The sequence below is a fragment of the Cyanistes caeruleus genome, chromosome 4, assembly GCF_971803275.1.
Source record: "Cyanistes caeruleus chromosome 4, bCyaCae1.hap1.1, whole genome shotgun sequence".
NCBI lineage: Eukaryota > Metazoa > Chordata > Aves > Passeriformes > Paridae > Cyanistes > Cyanistes caeruleus.
The window spans coordinates 24,003,521-24,019,028 of NC_141704.1; the positions used below are offsets into that span (position 1 = coordinate 24,003,521).

Consider the following 15,508-nt stretch of genomic DNA (forward strand, 5'->3'; position numbering starts at 1 on the left):
TCTAAGCATAACTCTAGCTAACCCGCAAATCCCAACATAGAAAAAGTTGCCTTACACATTGCATTGCGTTAAGAAACAAAAGCTAAGCAAAAAATTCAAATAAATAAATAAGAAAACCTTCATAGCCATCTTCTGATCAAGACGAGGGTAATTTTTTGTTAAAATTAACATGCCAAAATTACATTTTTAGTGTGATGGGCATAAGGACTACACTTATCATTTTTAACTCCTCTTCTGTCAGCAGATGATCAATTTCATTTCAACCAGGGGAAAGATCTACGATAAGCTCAAGAAGCAATGATGCCTGTGCATAAAATACAGAACGTCGCTCCTCATTTGTTCTTCAGAGAGTTTCACACGAGCCTTGTGATGTAATGAGACATCATTATCGGTCATTAGAAAGAACTCTAACCACAGCTCTGAAATTTAAAGCAATGCCCTACGTAGCCAGGCTGGAGGTCCAAAGTCTGGCTCATTAAGTGCGGCTGCTGTTCAGCTTTCCCACGCGAGTGTCCCCACCGCCGTGGCCCTCTGTGACACTGAGTGTGACACAAGTGACGTCACTGGCTGCTGCTAGGGGAGGTGGCGCGGAAACAGCATGTTCATGACGTCAGCAATTAAAGAGAGGAACCCGTATCTTTTACCTTGAATCCACACATACAAACCAGCCACAGATCTACAGACATAACTTCACACGCGGCTTTGCTGCGTCTCCTAGCACCCACAAAGCGGCGGTGTCACAGTCCCACGTGCACCACAAAGCACCGCTGTCACCGATCCCTCGTACCCGGCCCGGAGCTGCCCGGCCTTTCCCCCGCTCCCGGCAGAGCTCCCGCCCATGGCGCTCCCCTCAGAGCCCGGGGGCGGGGCCGGGGGCGGAGCGCGCGAGCGCGGGAAAGCGGCCGCCTCGGCCACGTGACCCCCCGCGCTGAGGCCACGCGCGCGCGGGAAGGCGCCATGGCCGCCGTGGTGTACTCGTCCCGCGTCGTGGCGGGCGGCGACGAGGGCAGCGACAGCGACGACGGCGATTGGGACATTGGCGTCGTGCGGCAGGAGCCGCTGGTGGGGCTGAGCCTCCCTGCACCTCGGGCCGCGCGGTCTCGGGCTGGGGGGCGGCCTCGACTTGGAGCCGTGAGGGGGAGCGGAGCGCGGTGGCAGCCAGGGGAGGGTGCGGCTGGTGCTTCCTCTTAGGCTGCTTCCTACCAGGGTCGTGCTGGTGTACCCTCACTCCTGTAAATGAATCCTGAATTGTAGACGTTTATCTCATTACCTAAGTTTATCTTACTTTCTGAGCTCTTAATGTTTATTTAAAAGCTCTTCCCTTAGGTAGTGGACTCTAGTCCTAATCATATTTCAGCATGAGAGTAAATTTGAAAGTGGCCGGGGGCCGGTAAAGCTATTTTATATCTTAAATCTCTTGAGACTGTTCCTTGCTAACTGGAAGATTTCAGTAGTTTTATTGCATCTAACAGGTGTGAAGTATCCATCGGTGTGAAGTAGATTCTGTAAGGGTTTTTAACTGTGGGTTTGTCTCATGACTAGAATTGAAAAATGGAAATACAACTGAATTTTAGAGGTATTAAGCTGAAGGTTATAGCCAGTGTTTAAGAGGCCTTGATCTTTAAATAGATGCTCCTATCCAAAGATGTGCATTGTTTGAAAATTGTTGTCTGAGTAGAATAAAAATAGGGCCAAATTGTTCTATTTTTCTTTCTCCCCTTTGGTTCTCTAGACGCTTTTGTTAGTTTTTGCAAAAGTTACTGGAAGATGGGCCACAATGTGCTGTAAAAATTGTATACATCTAAGTTATAATGTTGGTAATTAAAAACTTATGATAAAAGACAACTTTTTTTCATACTCACTTCTGTCTAAGGAAACTAGTGAATAATTAGTCCTCTGCGTCCTAGTGTATGCAGATGTTTTCTACGCTTGATACAGCTCCAGAAGCAATCTTCATCTGCATCTTTAATGGAGAACAAATCTATGATGCTTTTGAAAGCAACTTAAATTGGGCAACTGTCTGATGCATAAGTTAGTCCTTTGGTCAGTGCTTTTTTCAGCCAGAACATTAATGATGCAGCACTACAAATGCCTGTGCCACTACAGAATTAGGATGACGGTTCACAGCAGTGGACTTGTGCTGTTAGGCCAGACAGATGGTCACTGAAGTCTCTTGACTCAAGCTCAAACTTTCATCTCTGATAGCTGTACTTCACAGTATGTGAAATGTAAAAAAAAAAAAGTTAAAAGTACATAAATGCATTGCAAAGTTTTTCTAGTGTCATAAGATGAAAAAGAATCTTAATTGAAATCAAGGTACGTAAAATTGAGAGCAGCGTGGGAGGATAGCAGGTCTGTTGAGAAAGAAGATATTTCCATTTTCAGAGAATGGAACTTCTCAGAAAAAATGATTTTAAAACTTAGGCTTTATAGCAGACCCTGAAAAGATCTACAGAGATGGAAGAACAAAAATATTACCTTGCTTTTTACCTTCTTCTGTGCTATGTCCTTTCAGAGGTTATTAATGCTTTTATACTAAAACCAAGCTATATTGTTTTTGCCTTGAAATTCTCCCCAGATTTTGACTTAATTTTTATTTTCTTAATTTTAATTTTCTTTGTTTATCTAGCAGTTGGATCAAATGTTGCAGGCAGAGAAGAATGAGGCATTAAAGAAGGCCCTGTTTCGTGGTGATGTGTCATTAATTGAAGATCTGTTAAACTCAGGTGGGGAAAGTCAGTTACAAAGTTGAATATTTTTTATTGACGTCAAGAATACTAAACTTTCTCATTTAAAACAAGACATTATATCCTTTACTGATAACATTCACATGTTCCTACATGCACTCAACACATCTTGAAAGATTAAATTACTTTTTCAGTGACTCAGATTCACATTCCTTCTAATTTATGTTTCTTTTGTCAGTCAGGAGCCCTTGAAATAGAGAAAAATATAATGTTTCAGCTATGAAATAAGGTGTTTCTTTGTTTTCAGATGCATCTTGAACATGCAAATACCAATTACAAATTAGGGGTGGTTTAAATTGAAGGGGAGAATTCAGTGGGTGGTCTTTGGTGTTGAAGGTTATACAGCATGGGGTAAAAAGGGGAGGCTAGCTTTTTTTATTTTAATGTTCATCTGGTTTGGAAATTCCTTTTCCTCTTTTTTTTTTTTTTTTTTTTTTTTTCTCCCCTTCACAGCACTGTTAAGTGTCTGGTATGTGCCCTGTGTAATACTGCTGTCCTGGCAACATCAGCTGAACAAAGATTTTGTGATTCTAAAAGGTCTAACAGGCTTTTTGTGGCATTTCTCACTAAAAAGTAGTCTGTTTTAACACTGAAAGCCTTTTCCCCTGTTGTGTTACTCAGTATTTGTCTTTAATGTGTTTGTTAATCAGTGTTAGGAAGATTGGATCACTTATTGAAGCATCCAGGGCAATCAGAAACTGCATAGCTGTGTTGACTTGCCTAGTGATAATTGTCAGGAAGTTCTGCTTCAGCAAGCAAGGAGAATATAGTAACCAAGAGCTTGTTCTCTGAGGAAAATCTGTCTTAGGGAAGAAAGTAGTTTCTTGGTTAGCAATGGGCTTTTCTGAGTTTTGAAACAATGACATTATATGCCCTTTTAGAAGCCAATTGTTTCTCAGCACAATGAGGGAATGGTTTTCTTTTTAAATTAAGCAAAACTACTGCATGGACTGAAACACAAGAAGCGCAGTACAAGCATGAAATATGTCTGTCTTGCTTTGAGAAATTCTTATTTATGGGTAGATGTCTGTGCATCAGATTGCTTAATTGTTTTGCTACACCACCCATTTTAAATTATTGTATTGCAGTCAAACAGCAATAGTTCACTTTCTGTGCTGATGCCTGCTACACAGAGGACAGTTTTGTGCTGTTGGAAGATGATAGTAGGTTTCTGTAAGAGCAGAGGTTCATGCTGAGGATTCATATAGTCTAGTTTTCCTGTCTTCTGAAAGGAATAAGGCAGTATTATAAAATAATATATAATTTTCTTAAGATGGAAAACAGTAAATTCTGATCCATCCAGTCCTGTTCTACAAAGCAGTAGACCACAGTATCTATTATGATGACCTTTCTGAAGAAAGGTCACATTGTCCTTCAGGGCATCTGTGCTCACATTAAATCTTTGCCTCCAGAAGTACCTTTAGTATGTGTTTGGTAGAGCTTGTAGGAGGCTCAGTACCAGCAGTCAGCCAGACTCAGGGTTTGTGTCGGAAGTGGATTTCCTAGCAACAGTTGGGGCTGTTCCTTCAGGTAGAGTGAGACTGTGTTGTCTTCTGGCTTGGTTAGATGTTGCTGTAGTATTTTTGATGCCGAGGCAGTTTTACAGAACATTTTAGGAGATGGACAAGCACAATGTTTTTCCTTACCACTTCGGTTAAATAGCAACATAGGAATAAGTTCCCAAAGTACGTGTCACAAAAAGTAATGCAAGCAAGTAGCACCTTCAAAGATGATTTGGACATTTTGGTTTGCTTTAGGAGTAAAATACTTAACACTATATAATTCATGTGTTCTGTGTCCAAAAATGGAATTAAAAGTTATGACTTCATGACAGGTTAGGCTGATTAAAGATATAACTACAGTCAGATCTCCCATTTTCCTTCAACAGTTTGTTCCACTTGTATCTTTGAATGAGTGCTGGAGCTCACCTCATCTTTCTTAAGCTAGTTCAAGGAATTTGAAGTAATAGTAAACAACAGGAATGGGAGGGTGCCTAGTGTGTGAAAATAATTTTTAATAATAAATGTCACAAATTTCTTAGGATAATTTTGGGGTTTTTTTTCAAGTGTTTTTTCCTAAAGAAGTATTTTTAATTATCTATGGTCACTGTAGGACTAACATGGAACCAAATGATGGAAACTTTTTGTCCTGGGGTGACTTTTCTAGAGGAAAGTAGTATTTGTTGAAGGATTGAAAAATGCATAAAGGTTTTTATTAGAAAGTTGTCAGACAAGTATCTCAGTCTGGTACTTGGTTCTCAGTGCATTTGGGACAGTTGGGCTATCTGGCAGGTATGCTTTCTAGCCATTTTAGTCATTGTGGCTATTAAAAGAGTAACAAACAATTCTGGTGATTGTGTTTGAACCTTGCATAGTCTCCTATTTCTTCTTATTATGGCGATAATATTTTGGTAGTAATGAACACAAATCTGCTAGATAACTGTCTTGCAGGACAGAGAATAAAAGGAGCTGTGAAGCAGGAAACCCTAGATGTTGTGATCCTATTTGCCTGACAAGCAGTTAACTTCCACAGCAGTCTTCTTGGCTTGGCAAGAGTCAAATTTCTTCATTTTGATGGAAGAAAGCTATTGCACAGAAGTAGAGAAAACTGATTCTGTGTGCTTATCAAAATTGCTTTTGCAGCTAAATGTTTGAGGTTTTTAATGTAGTCTTTCTGTGGTACTTAACTCCTTGGATTAAGAACTGGGCTACATTTATGTCAGTTTTAAAAGTTTTCTGGTGTTCTAAATGAAGCTGTATTAAAAAAAAAGAAAATGTCAAAAGAGATTCCTCTCCCTTGTACTAAATGCAAACCAGGTGTAACCTTTGTAATGATACACATTGAGAATAAGTTTTATAAAAAGCATGTTTGTTGTGATGCAGTTTCTTGATTTTAATTTCTTTAATTTTGACAGGTATCAGCATAGAAACTAGCTTTCAGTTTGGATGGACTCCCCTGATGTGTGCAGCCAGCGTAGCTAACTTTGCAGTAGTACGTCTTCTTCTGGACAGAGGTGCTAATGCATGTTTTGAAATAGGTGAGATGGGAATGAAAAATACTGGCTGGTAATGCTCAGTACCAGACATTGTCCCTATTCTTATTCTCTTGTTTACAGGTGTAGGGGAAAAAAAAAAATCAAAAGTTCACAGTGGAACTAAGACTCACTCTACCATTCACAGTTCTGAAGGAAAAGTAGTAGTTTTAAAATAAAACTGTGTTCTTGGAATTGATCTGGAATTGCTTGATGCATTTTCTTGTTCTTTCTCTCTCAGTTCTATTTTCCCCCACACCCCCCAAATCCCAGGTATTTTTTTAAAAAGTGTTCAGAAAGTACTTGCTCAAAAATTGTAGTATAAAGTTGTGTGGGTAAAACTAGCTGTGTTTGATCTTCTTGTGAACTATGTATATGCGGAATCCAGGTAGCATCTCAAATAACATGAATAGCTTTCCAGTTCATGGGACACTAATGTAGACTAATCTAAAACTAGAGTGCAATTTTTCTATTTTCTATTAAGAAAACTGTTCTTCAATGTGTTACTAGTTCACCTTTTTCTCCAGGATTTCAGTGTAGCTTCTAAGTAGTATCAGTTCCTCTGTCAATTTTATTGGCCTAATAATAACTTTTTTCCTACTGAAATTGTGGTTATTTTCAATCACTTCCATTGCACTGCAACACATATTTATCCCACAGTACTGCCAAGTACGTAAGAGCAGTCATCATACTTTCCAGTAACTTGCTGGTATTTCCAGTAGTAGTAGTAGACTGAAATGCAGGTGCAAATCTGGCTCTGAAAATTTTTTCTAACCTCTTAGCACTTGATCAGATTATGAGATTAAATTGCCTACACCAAAAGCAGTCATGACTTCTTCTATTCACTGTCCTTGTAGCCAGTTTCAGAGAACTTCTATGTATCTGCCTTCAGCTCATACCTGCTCCTTGTTTATGGCTGTAGAAAGCTATAAATGGGTCAGAAACTGCTATGGGCAGTAGTTTAGGCTGACCAGGTAACCAAATGCATGGCATTTTTTCATTTGTGTGATCAGCTGCCTTTGCCCAAAGTGGCACCTCACTCGGATCAGGTTTCTTGGTTTGCTTCCCTGTTAGACTGTGTAGGGAAACTGTAACTAGGGCATGTGGGCAGCAGAGCTCCTTACAAGCCAGGAGCAGTCTTGTAAGTCATTTATTTGGGTCAGACCACGTATGTTCAGTAAAGCTGTGCTATCCTAAGGGGGTACTAAATCTCACCGCCCTCCTGCTATTTTTTACGTCAGCAGGCAATCATACAAGTGATCCTATAATAATTACCCTTTAACGCTTATAATTCTAATAAACAGCTATACTGTTAATCACCTTGAGTCACTCTTCAATCATTCTTTATGACTAGTTACTTAATTTTACCCTTTTTGGTAGTTGACAAGAACTAATATATCATTCGCTGTGTGATAGGTTCAAAATGTTGCATCCTTGAGGAATAATTTCACCAGAATTACTGGAGTTTTCATCTAGCCTGAACATAAAGTTATCTTTTTTTGCAATCTTTTAGCAATTATTGTCTGTAAAAGAGAAATCTAATAATTCCAAGGTGTTTCTTCCCTTCTGTCTCTTGCTCATATGTATGAGCTATAGGTAGGCTAACAGAAATTAATTTCCCAGTCTTTATCATTGACTGAGATAATGAATATAAATACAACTGTAGGTTCCTCTCAAATACCATTCCCAGATTGACAGTGATTTATTTAAAGTCCTGCCATCTTTCCAGTCATGTTCTAGTTGATAATCAGGTTTAATATCTTGAGTAAAAATTTGTCAACATATCAAGTAATTTTTACATTGGCAGTTGAAAATAAAAAGATGGTAGATTAAAAAAGCAAGTGAATTTAAATGTAGAGCTAAGCTGTAGAAGTGAAGGACAAGAAGTGGTGAGAGCAGTGGTCATAGCATCCATAACAAACTTCATGTTTAAATATGGTGAAATCTGACCTCATTGAAGAATAAAGATTTTAATTATACACAGTCTTAAAATTTCTACAAGAAAATGACAAAATATGTTGTAACACTTGATAAGATGTGAAGTAGGTGCAGCTAATATACTTCTTAAATGGATGAAGGCATGTTGGAACTTGTGAACAAGTTTGTGCAATAAACAAAATGGGCAGTTACTCAAACGGCAGTCTTCTAAATGACACTGGGGCCAACTAACTAAGATCTTTGAGGTGTTATATTTCCCCTATGGAAACCATGGTAATCATGGGAAAGGAAGTCTGTTGTGTTCTGTGGGCAAACAGCAGTTGTACAGTTTTGATTTGTGAGCTAAGGTGGTATATAACACCCACCTGGTTTCAGAGCTGGAGAAGTAAATATGCTGGTATTCCTTATGGACTGTGTAGATGCTTTTTAAATCCCCATCTAAACCAATACTTTTAATACTTCTCCTGCCACTACTGGACTGTAGTAAGGTAATAAATTTAATTCTTCCTCCTTGAGACCTATCATGAAGCCCTTTTGCTTCCAGTGTCTTTTGTATGGGCCTCTGTTCTCCCCAAAATCAGTGTCACTATGTATTCACAATACATTCCATTTTTCTGTCCGTCACAGCCTTTACATCCATTTACTAGAGGGGAGTAACAGGGAGTGAATCTACTGGTGTGGAATGTGTTTTGAGAAATAAGCATCTATAGTTAAGCTCCTATTGTTGCTTTGGAGTACTTTCAAGCCATTATAAACTTCATTAGGAATAGATGTTTATCTTTTGGAGTTTCTCCTCAGGTGCCTTTGTCTTACCTGGTCATCCTAGTGATTTTCACAGACAGGAGAACAAGATTACTAGCATTTTCCAAGTATCACAGAGTATCACAATTTCAGTAGCAACTCTAGTAAATATGAAGACTTTAAAAGGAACTTCTGGATTGGCATGGTATTTACATTTACATATGTAATTCTCTAACTATAAATTTCCAAACAGATAAATACACTGTGTTGATGGCAGCATGTACTGCACAAGCTTCAGAGGAGAACATCTTGAACACTGTCGAACTGCTTCTATCAAGGAATGCTGACCCTAACCTTACTTGCAGGTATTGAAAACTCCACATCTGTGAATACAGTACAAAATTTAATTATCTCTGTGTAATGTAATGTGTTTATAGAATAGCTGTTGATGGCGGTTAAGATGAAGCATACGTACTTCTTGTAATTTCACTGTTGTTTGTATAAGAAAAGATTAGTATCCAGACAGTTATATCTATTAGTACAATTGTTAGTCTGAGTAAATAAAATTGTGATCAGCTTTATCAAATTGTAAATATATTCTTCAGCTGAAAAAAATAAAAATCTTAATTTTCCATTTGACTGAAATATAAGGGCAAGAAATATGTCCTCTGTCTTTCCTAAATTATGTTGTTGCTTCCGCATAGGAATGGCAGTTAAATCAATTAATTTTTTAATTAAATTTATATCCTACTTTTGAACTTCTTGTGGCTATCTGGCTATATTCTTTTCCCAGAATGTTTCCTGTGGAAAACAAAATTCTGTAATAAAATACATTTTTTCCACTGCAATCTAGAATAATTTTGATTAAAGAGATTAAGCTCCTTTTAGAAACAAGTAATAGCATCCTTCTTCAGTTACAACTTTGTGTCTGAGTAGTTTGAAGCAGTACATTGTGAGATTATACAGTCTGATGAACTATTTTATTTTACATGAAAAAGAAATAAATTCTGGACTAACCCCTGGATAAACTGTCTTGCCTCTGCTGAAAAAAAATACTGTTTAGGTCAACTGGTTTTTCATTTAACTGAATTTTTTATACCACACCTCTTTCATGACATTACCTGGGATATATAGACTGAGTAGAATAGAATTGAAGGCCTTTGGTTTACCTAAGTAGAATTCAATTACTCAAGGCCCTGAACCTCACTTTGAGTATAGTGCTGATAGATGGTAGGAGGAAGAGGAAGGAGGAAACAGAGTTCTGCTGAAATGCAACTGATGTCTGATACCAAATTTAAACACTATTCTTTTATTCTTATCAGAGAGACTAGAAACTGTTCATGAGAAAAGAGAAAGCTACATACTCTGAAATAATTACATATTGTTGTTGTCAAATAGCTTGGTGTTAGAATAGTCATCCTGCTTTAAAATATAGGGGAATCTGCATTATTAATGATGCAGAAAATCAAAGACCTAAAAATAGGTCTTTGCATTATTAACTTTGTCTTGGGTGTTGGAAACGTGAGTGTGCAGAGCTGCAGGTTTGCATTTGGACAGGCCTTTGGCTAAACTTTGGGGGAAAACAGCATGAATGCTGACACAAGAGGTAGGAATCCTAATTTTTTAATTTTATTTATAAAATTAGAGTATGTTTTGCATGGTTGATTTTCATATACAAATATTTATTTACTATCTTTTTTTGTCTTTAGACCTTGTGCTAACATGAGTTATTCATGCATCCAGCAGATGTGGTTGTAACTTTTTCATTTTTTGCAGTAGTAGTCTTTCTCAAATGAAGAGATAAATTAAGTGACAATCAGAAATGTCATATTTGTGCTAGATAAAAGCAGAGGCTTGAAAAATCCAGACCTTGTTATCTCAAACCTTTGAGCTGCCTTTCCAGTATTCGGCATATGTGCATGCCACTCCATCATTGGGTCTGCTCAGGAAACAGCTGCTGTTTCTCATGGACTTCTTGCTCTGTGTTCAGAAATGAGAATAAAACACAATAAACTGCCTTATGTGACGATAAGGGATCAAGCAGCTCCTCTTTCTGGCACTGCAGTCCCATTTCACCTGTTTCATTAGAACAAGCAGGATGTCCCTGCGAGTGATCTGAACTGTTAGTGTATTGAGATTATTGTGAAAGTACTTCCTGTGTGATCAGCTTAGCACAGGTGAAGAACTAAGGTTCTCATTACTTGGATTTCTCAGCATGTAAGAACCAGAATGATTCTGGGAAACTTCTCTTTTGTCTACCACCGGCTGGAATGTGTGTGAATGCAAAACAGAATGCTTAACCTTCATGTAAGGCGGGGTTGAATGTTTATCCTTTCTCTGTTGCACTATCAGGGCAACCAGTAGGCTCTTTTATTTCAGATCATCTGGAGGTGGTAAAACCTGGAGGGAGTGGGTCTAATCTGTAAAGTGTGTGTGGAGTGGGAAAGAAACTGATTTTTGAAATGCAGAGAAAGAAGGTGAGTGTAGGAATGGGTAGGTTGATGGTTTCTTTGCAGGGGGATATGGTTCTGAAAAGGAATCAGTAGCATAACTTCTGATATTTTTGCTGAATCAAAATTGGAAACTGAGTACTGGTGGCTGTAAAAACAGCTTTGTTGATGAGAATGTAGTGTATCAAAGCATAAGTGCTAGCTAAAGGGTTTTCAAAGTCAAACAAGCAGAGTAATGGCAAGTTGAAACAAGAAGGCATTGTGAGACCCGCTCTGAACAGCCATTGTAGAGCTACTATAGACTGAATGCTTCATTTAAGCGAGTGCTACCTTGAGAAATTTGTTTTGCTTATTTCATGTCATTCACCTTCCTCTTGCTTCAAAATGTAAATTATATGCTTTATCCCTATCTAAAGCCTGGAAATCTTTAAGTAGTGTGTTTTAAAAACTTTTTTTAACCTGTAGTGCTTTCCTAAAGTTTTACTGAAGTTTGTTCTTCCAATACTACTTGTTATATAGGGTTTCCCACTTCATCACTAAATCCCACTAAGCCAGAAAATGGGCAGATAATTATCTTCTGTTGCTGTGAGCACACTGTTGCCACTTAATTTCTCAGTTCCTGGCTTAATGTGCAGCAGTGGAGTGGGGAAACTGGCTCCAAAAGCTTCTGAAGATGCTTCCTGTTTATCTGAAGCATTGTACAGTTTACAGATCAATAGACTAAAATAGTGTCTTGCAGTATCATTTCCTTGCTTTGGGATCTCAAAAGATGGAGACTAAACTCTGGGTTAAATTGTTTTCGACCTGCTGTACAGTTTTTTTTAGTATTATTGATACACTGGTCTTGTTAATAAACACATATACAGTTATGAGACTTCACTTAAAACTTGTCAAGACCACCAACTTGAAATAGTGAATTTTCTATAGATGTCTCCCCAGTGGAAAGAAACCTGTGTGTAAATAGGAGACATCTCTCCTTCCTCTATTGAAATTTTCTAGGAAGGTGAAGTTTGTCTTGCTTGAGATCATGATCCCAAACATAAGCATGTTTATTTGTCAAGTGCAATGAATTGTGCACCACAGATTCAGTTTAACGATGGCTATTCAATACATTTTTGAGTTATATGCTTGCCATCAAGGAGATAAAACTTTATCACCAGTTCTGTCATGGCTCCTGATCATCCAGGATAGGAGGCTTCGGGGTAGTAGGTCTCTTCTACTCAGCTTGTGTTGTGATGTAAATTTTTCTGTTTTTTCCACAAGGTGAAGTGAGCCTGTAAGAATTTCACTGGTTGTATCTTTGTGTGCACATCACATACTAAGTCTTGGATGGCCCTAGAAACTGAAAAAGCTTCCATTTTTGTCTTTTTCTCCAGTCTTAATATAAAAGCAGGGAGATTTAGAGCGTGAAGCTGTGTTAAAGGATGTTTACATTGGATATTAGGGAAAGGTTCTTCTTCCAGAGGGTAGTTGGGCATGGGAACAGGCTGCTCAGAAAATAGTCATAGCACCAAGTTTGACAGAACTCAAGAAGCATTTGGACAGTGCTCTCAACCATGTGGTGTGATTCTTGGGCTCGTCATGTCCAAGGCCAGGAGTTGGACTCTTATAATCCTTGTGGGTCCCTTCCAACTCAAAATTTTCAGTGACTCTAAAGATAAATAAACAAACAAAAATCTCTTTTCATTTGCATGAAGCCCTGCTTTTAATATAGGTGCTGCAAAACTGGAAGCAAACATAGATGACAATAGATTTATTAATCATAATTTAAATATTATTAAATTATTAAATTTAAAATAATAGATTTATTAATAAATAGCTTATATACCTTTTAAGATTTTATTTATTTACTGACTATGACTTGAGTATCATACTCAATATGGAAAAATGTCATGTGGCAAATTGTAGCATACAAAAGGACTTAATGGGTATTTGGACAAGAAGGTCATCTGCAAGCCAGACTGCTGAAACACAGCAGTTGCTCAAAATGATGAGAGGATCCTTAAGGTCTGTCTGGATGATTATCATTATACTCTCTATGAACATTTTTAGATTGCACTGAGATGTACCAATAAGTTTAGTTTCTCCTCAACTTAAGCAGGAAAGTGGATTTGCCATGTTAAAGCTTGCTGTTGTGGTTGTGGGGGTTCATTTCAGGGTTAGGAAAACAAGGTTTGTTTTCCCCAGTGCTCTTGTCTCCCTCCTGTGGCCGTACATGTAAATGGATGCTGCTTTCATGGGGTGGTTCAGTGCCCCCTCTTGCACATAGAGGCGCAACTTTGTGCAGCAGTGCATGTGTTTCCATCCTGAAACAGCTTGTATCCTTTGAAACTAAAAATCAAGCCCCGAAATGAAATGCTTGCAGTGCATTTGATGGACCTTTTAAATGTTGTATTTATTGAGTTTTACTTGTAAGTGGAGCAATCCTTTTAGCAGCTTTAGTGTCATTGAGTTACTGGGTTGATTTCAGATGTCATGTCTGCAGTACTATACAGCTGTTAACTACATCGTATTCTTTGGAGAACAGACTATTTTGTAGCCTCAGGGCTTTTGTTTAGTATTTTTCCTTTGAAAAAGCAGAAGATAATTGTGAAGTAGTATCAAAATTAAAAAAAAAAAAAAAGGTTGAGAGCAGGAGAAATGAAAATGAAATTGGGCATGATTGGACTGGTTTTGCCGTCAGATGTAAATAGTAAATGCGTCGGAGGTGATGGCATGGGAAGTTTGTCAAAGGCTACCTATCACTGAAAAGAAATAAGCATGGGAGTGAGTGTCCATGTTAGGCAAACAAGCTTGAATTTTGTTGCTACAAATTATTGGTTGTAATCAACTTTTGTTCATACTTTAAAATATAGATATCTGTATATGTCTCTGTATAGACATATCCATAGAGACCTATAGAGATAGCGAGATGTATAGATACCAGTTACTAATTTGAAGATGGAGATCATAGTCTTCCTCAATTTTTATAGTAATCTTCATAGGTTCACAGGGTAATTCAGGTCAGAAGTGATTTCAGAAAGTTTCTAGTCCAGCTTCTTTAAAGCTACATCTGCTGTAAAATAGGGCTGGGTTGCCATCTGGTCTTGAAATCCACTAAAGATGGAAACTAAAAAACTTCTCTGAGCAACCAGTTCCACTGACTGGCTGTGCTCCATGGTGAAATGTCTCCTCACATACAGTCACAACTTCTGCTTTTGTAGTGTTGATAAACTAAGTTAGTTCTAGACTGATGCAAGTTTTTTGCTTCATTACCAAGTTCCTTTATGTTGTTGGCTGTATGTCTTGAAGGTCTCGTTATCTTTCATTTTGCTTATCTCTGTGTGATTGACTCTTTTCCCCTAGCATAAGGTTGTTTCAAATTTGTAATGTTACTGGATTTCATTCAGTATGCTTTTAACTGTGTTTGCATAGGACAAAACATTATCCTTGTATGAATAATCAAAACCAAAGAAAGATGTCCAAAGCCTTAGTTCTAGAAAAGCTCTCTGAAGGAGACAGAAATTCTAAGGCAGTTGCTTTAAGACATGAATTTGGGGATCCCTCTAGTGGTCAATGAACTTAGTATTAAGAAGCACAGTATTGGGAAGTCCTCCCCCCTCTCAGGTATATCCTAGCAAAATAGAATAATCTTTATTGACCAGATTTTTGACATGGAGCTATACATCACAAGCAAAATCTAGTATTTTTTCATGTAAAACAGTTGCTTTTTAAAATACAATAGATTTTAATTAAAAAAACAGTAGTAAAATATTTTGGTTTAAATCTTATTACTTAGTAGCAGCCAGAAACTCTACAATCTTTTTTCCTCCAGTAGTGCTTTTTTTTTTTCCTTAATTTTGCAATCTTGTTCCACCAAAGAATGTGTCATGGATCTGGGAAGATACTTTGCAAACAGAAGTTTTTGAGCTGTATTTTACAATGTATTTTACAATGTATTTTACAATGGCTTCATCTAGAACAATAAGATCGTGTCTTGGTTTGAGACTGTTCAAAGGAGAACACTTTGGAATGAGTCATCTCCTTTAAGTATTCCAGCAATCTCTCTCCACCAATAAGAGATGAATAATAAGAGATGAAAGCAGAGAAAACATTGGTTTATTAATAAACAGAATGCTGAAAGACATGGGGAAAAAAAGTAAGTGCTAGACCTCATACCCCACTGCAACAGAGAGACCTGAAATGCTGGAAACTACCTGTTCCCGAAATGAGCCTGGCAGGAGAGCTTCAGGCTTTGTAGGACGGAGTGACAGGATGGCATGAGAGCCTTCCCTGGAAGGCAGGAGCCTCACAGAGCTGTTCCAGCAGCAGACAAAGAGCTTCCCCATGGCAAGGCATGGCACAGTGGGCGCAAAAGGTGAAACAACTGGGCTGGAGCCACTTAGTGCATAAAAGCAATCTCCACGCGCACACACACACACACACACACACACACACACACACAAGGTCCCCTACTACAAGATCTTAAAGATACTGTAATGATTTAGGGGCACAGATGATTATGGGATATGATATGGTTAGGAAACAACCTAAAACAGATCAGTAGACTGCTGTCCTCATGGTTTTGGGATACAAAAAACCTAAGTAATGGGAAGGGTGAT

The 15,508-nt window shown here is 38.2% G+C and overlaps 1 protein-coding gene across 2 annotated transcripts in view; it reads left to right on the forward strand.

Annotated features, from left to right (window-relative positions):
• Positions 1-655: 655 nt before the first annotated feature.
• The window catches only part of ASZ1 (ankyrin repeat, SAM and basic leucine zipper domain containing 1), a 34,864-nt gene continuing 20,011 nt past the window's right edge, over positions 656-15,508 (forward strand). The window contains exons 1-4 of one of the 2 annotated variants that reach the window (XM_023938273.2): positions 656-1,062; positions 2,630-2,726; positions 5,662-5,784; positions 8,711-8,822. In XM_023938273.2, the coding sequence (XP_023794041.2) occupies positions 958-1,062; positions 2,630-2,726; positions 5,662-5,784; positions 8,711-8,822 (437 nt within the window). In that variant the 5' untranslated portion in view covers positions 656-957. The remainder of the gene's footprint in view (positions 1,063-2,629; positions 2,727-5,661; positions 5,785-8,710; positions 8,823-15,508) is intronic. The other variant, XM_086887030.1, reaches the window with a different exon arrangement.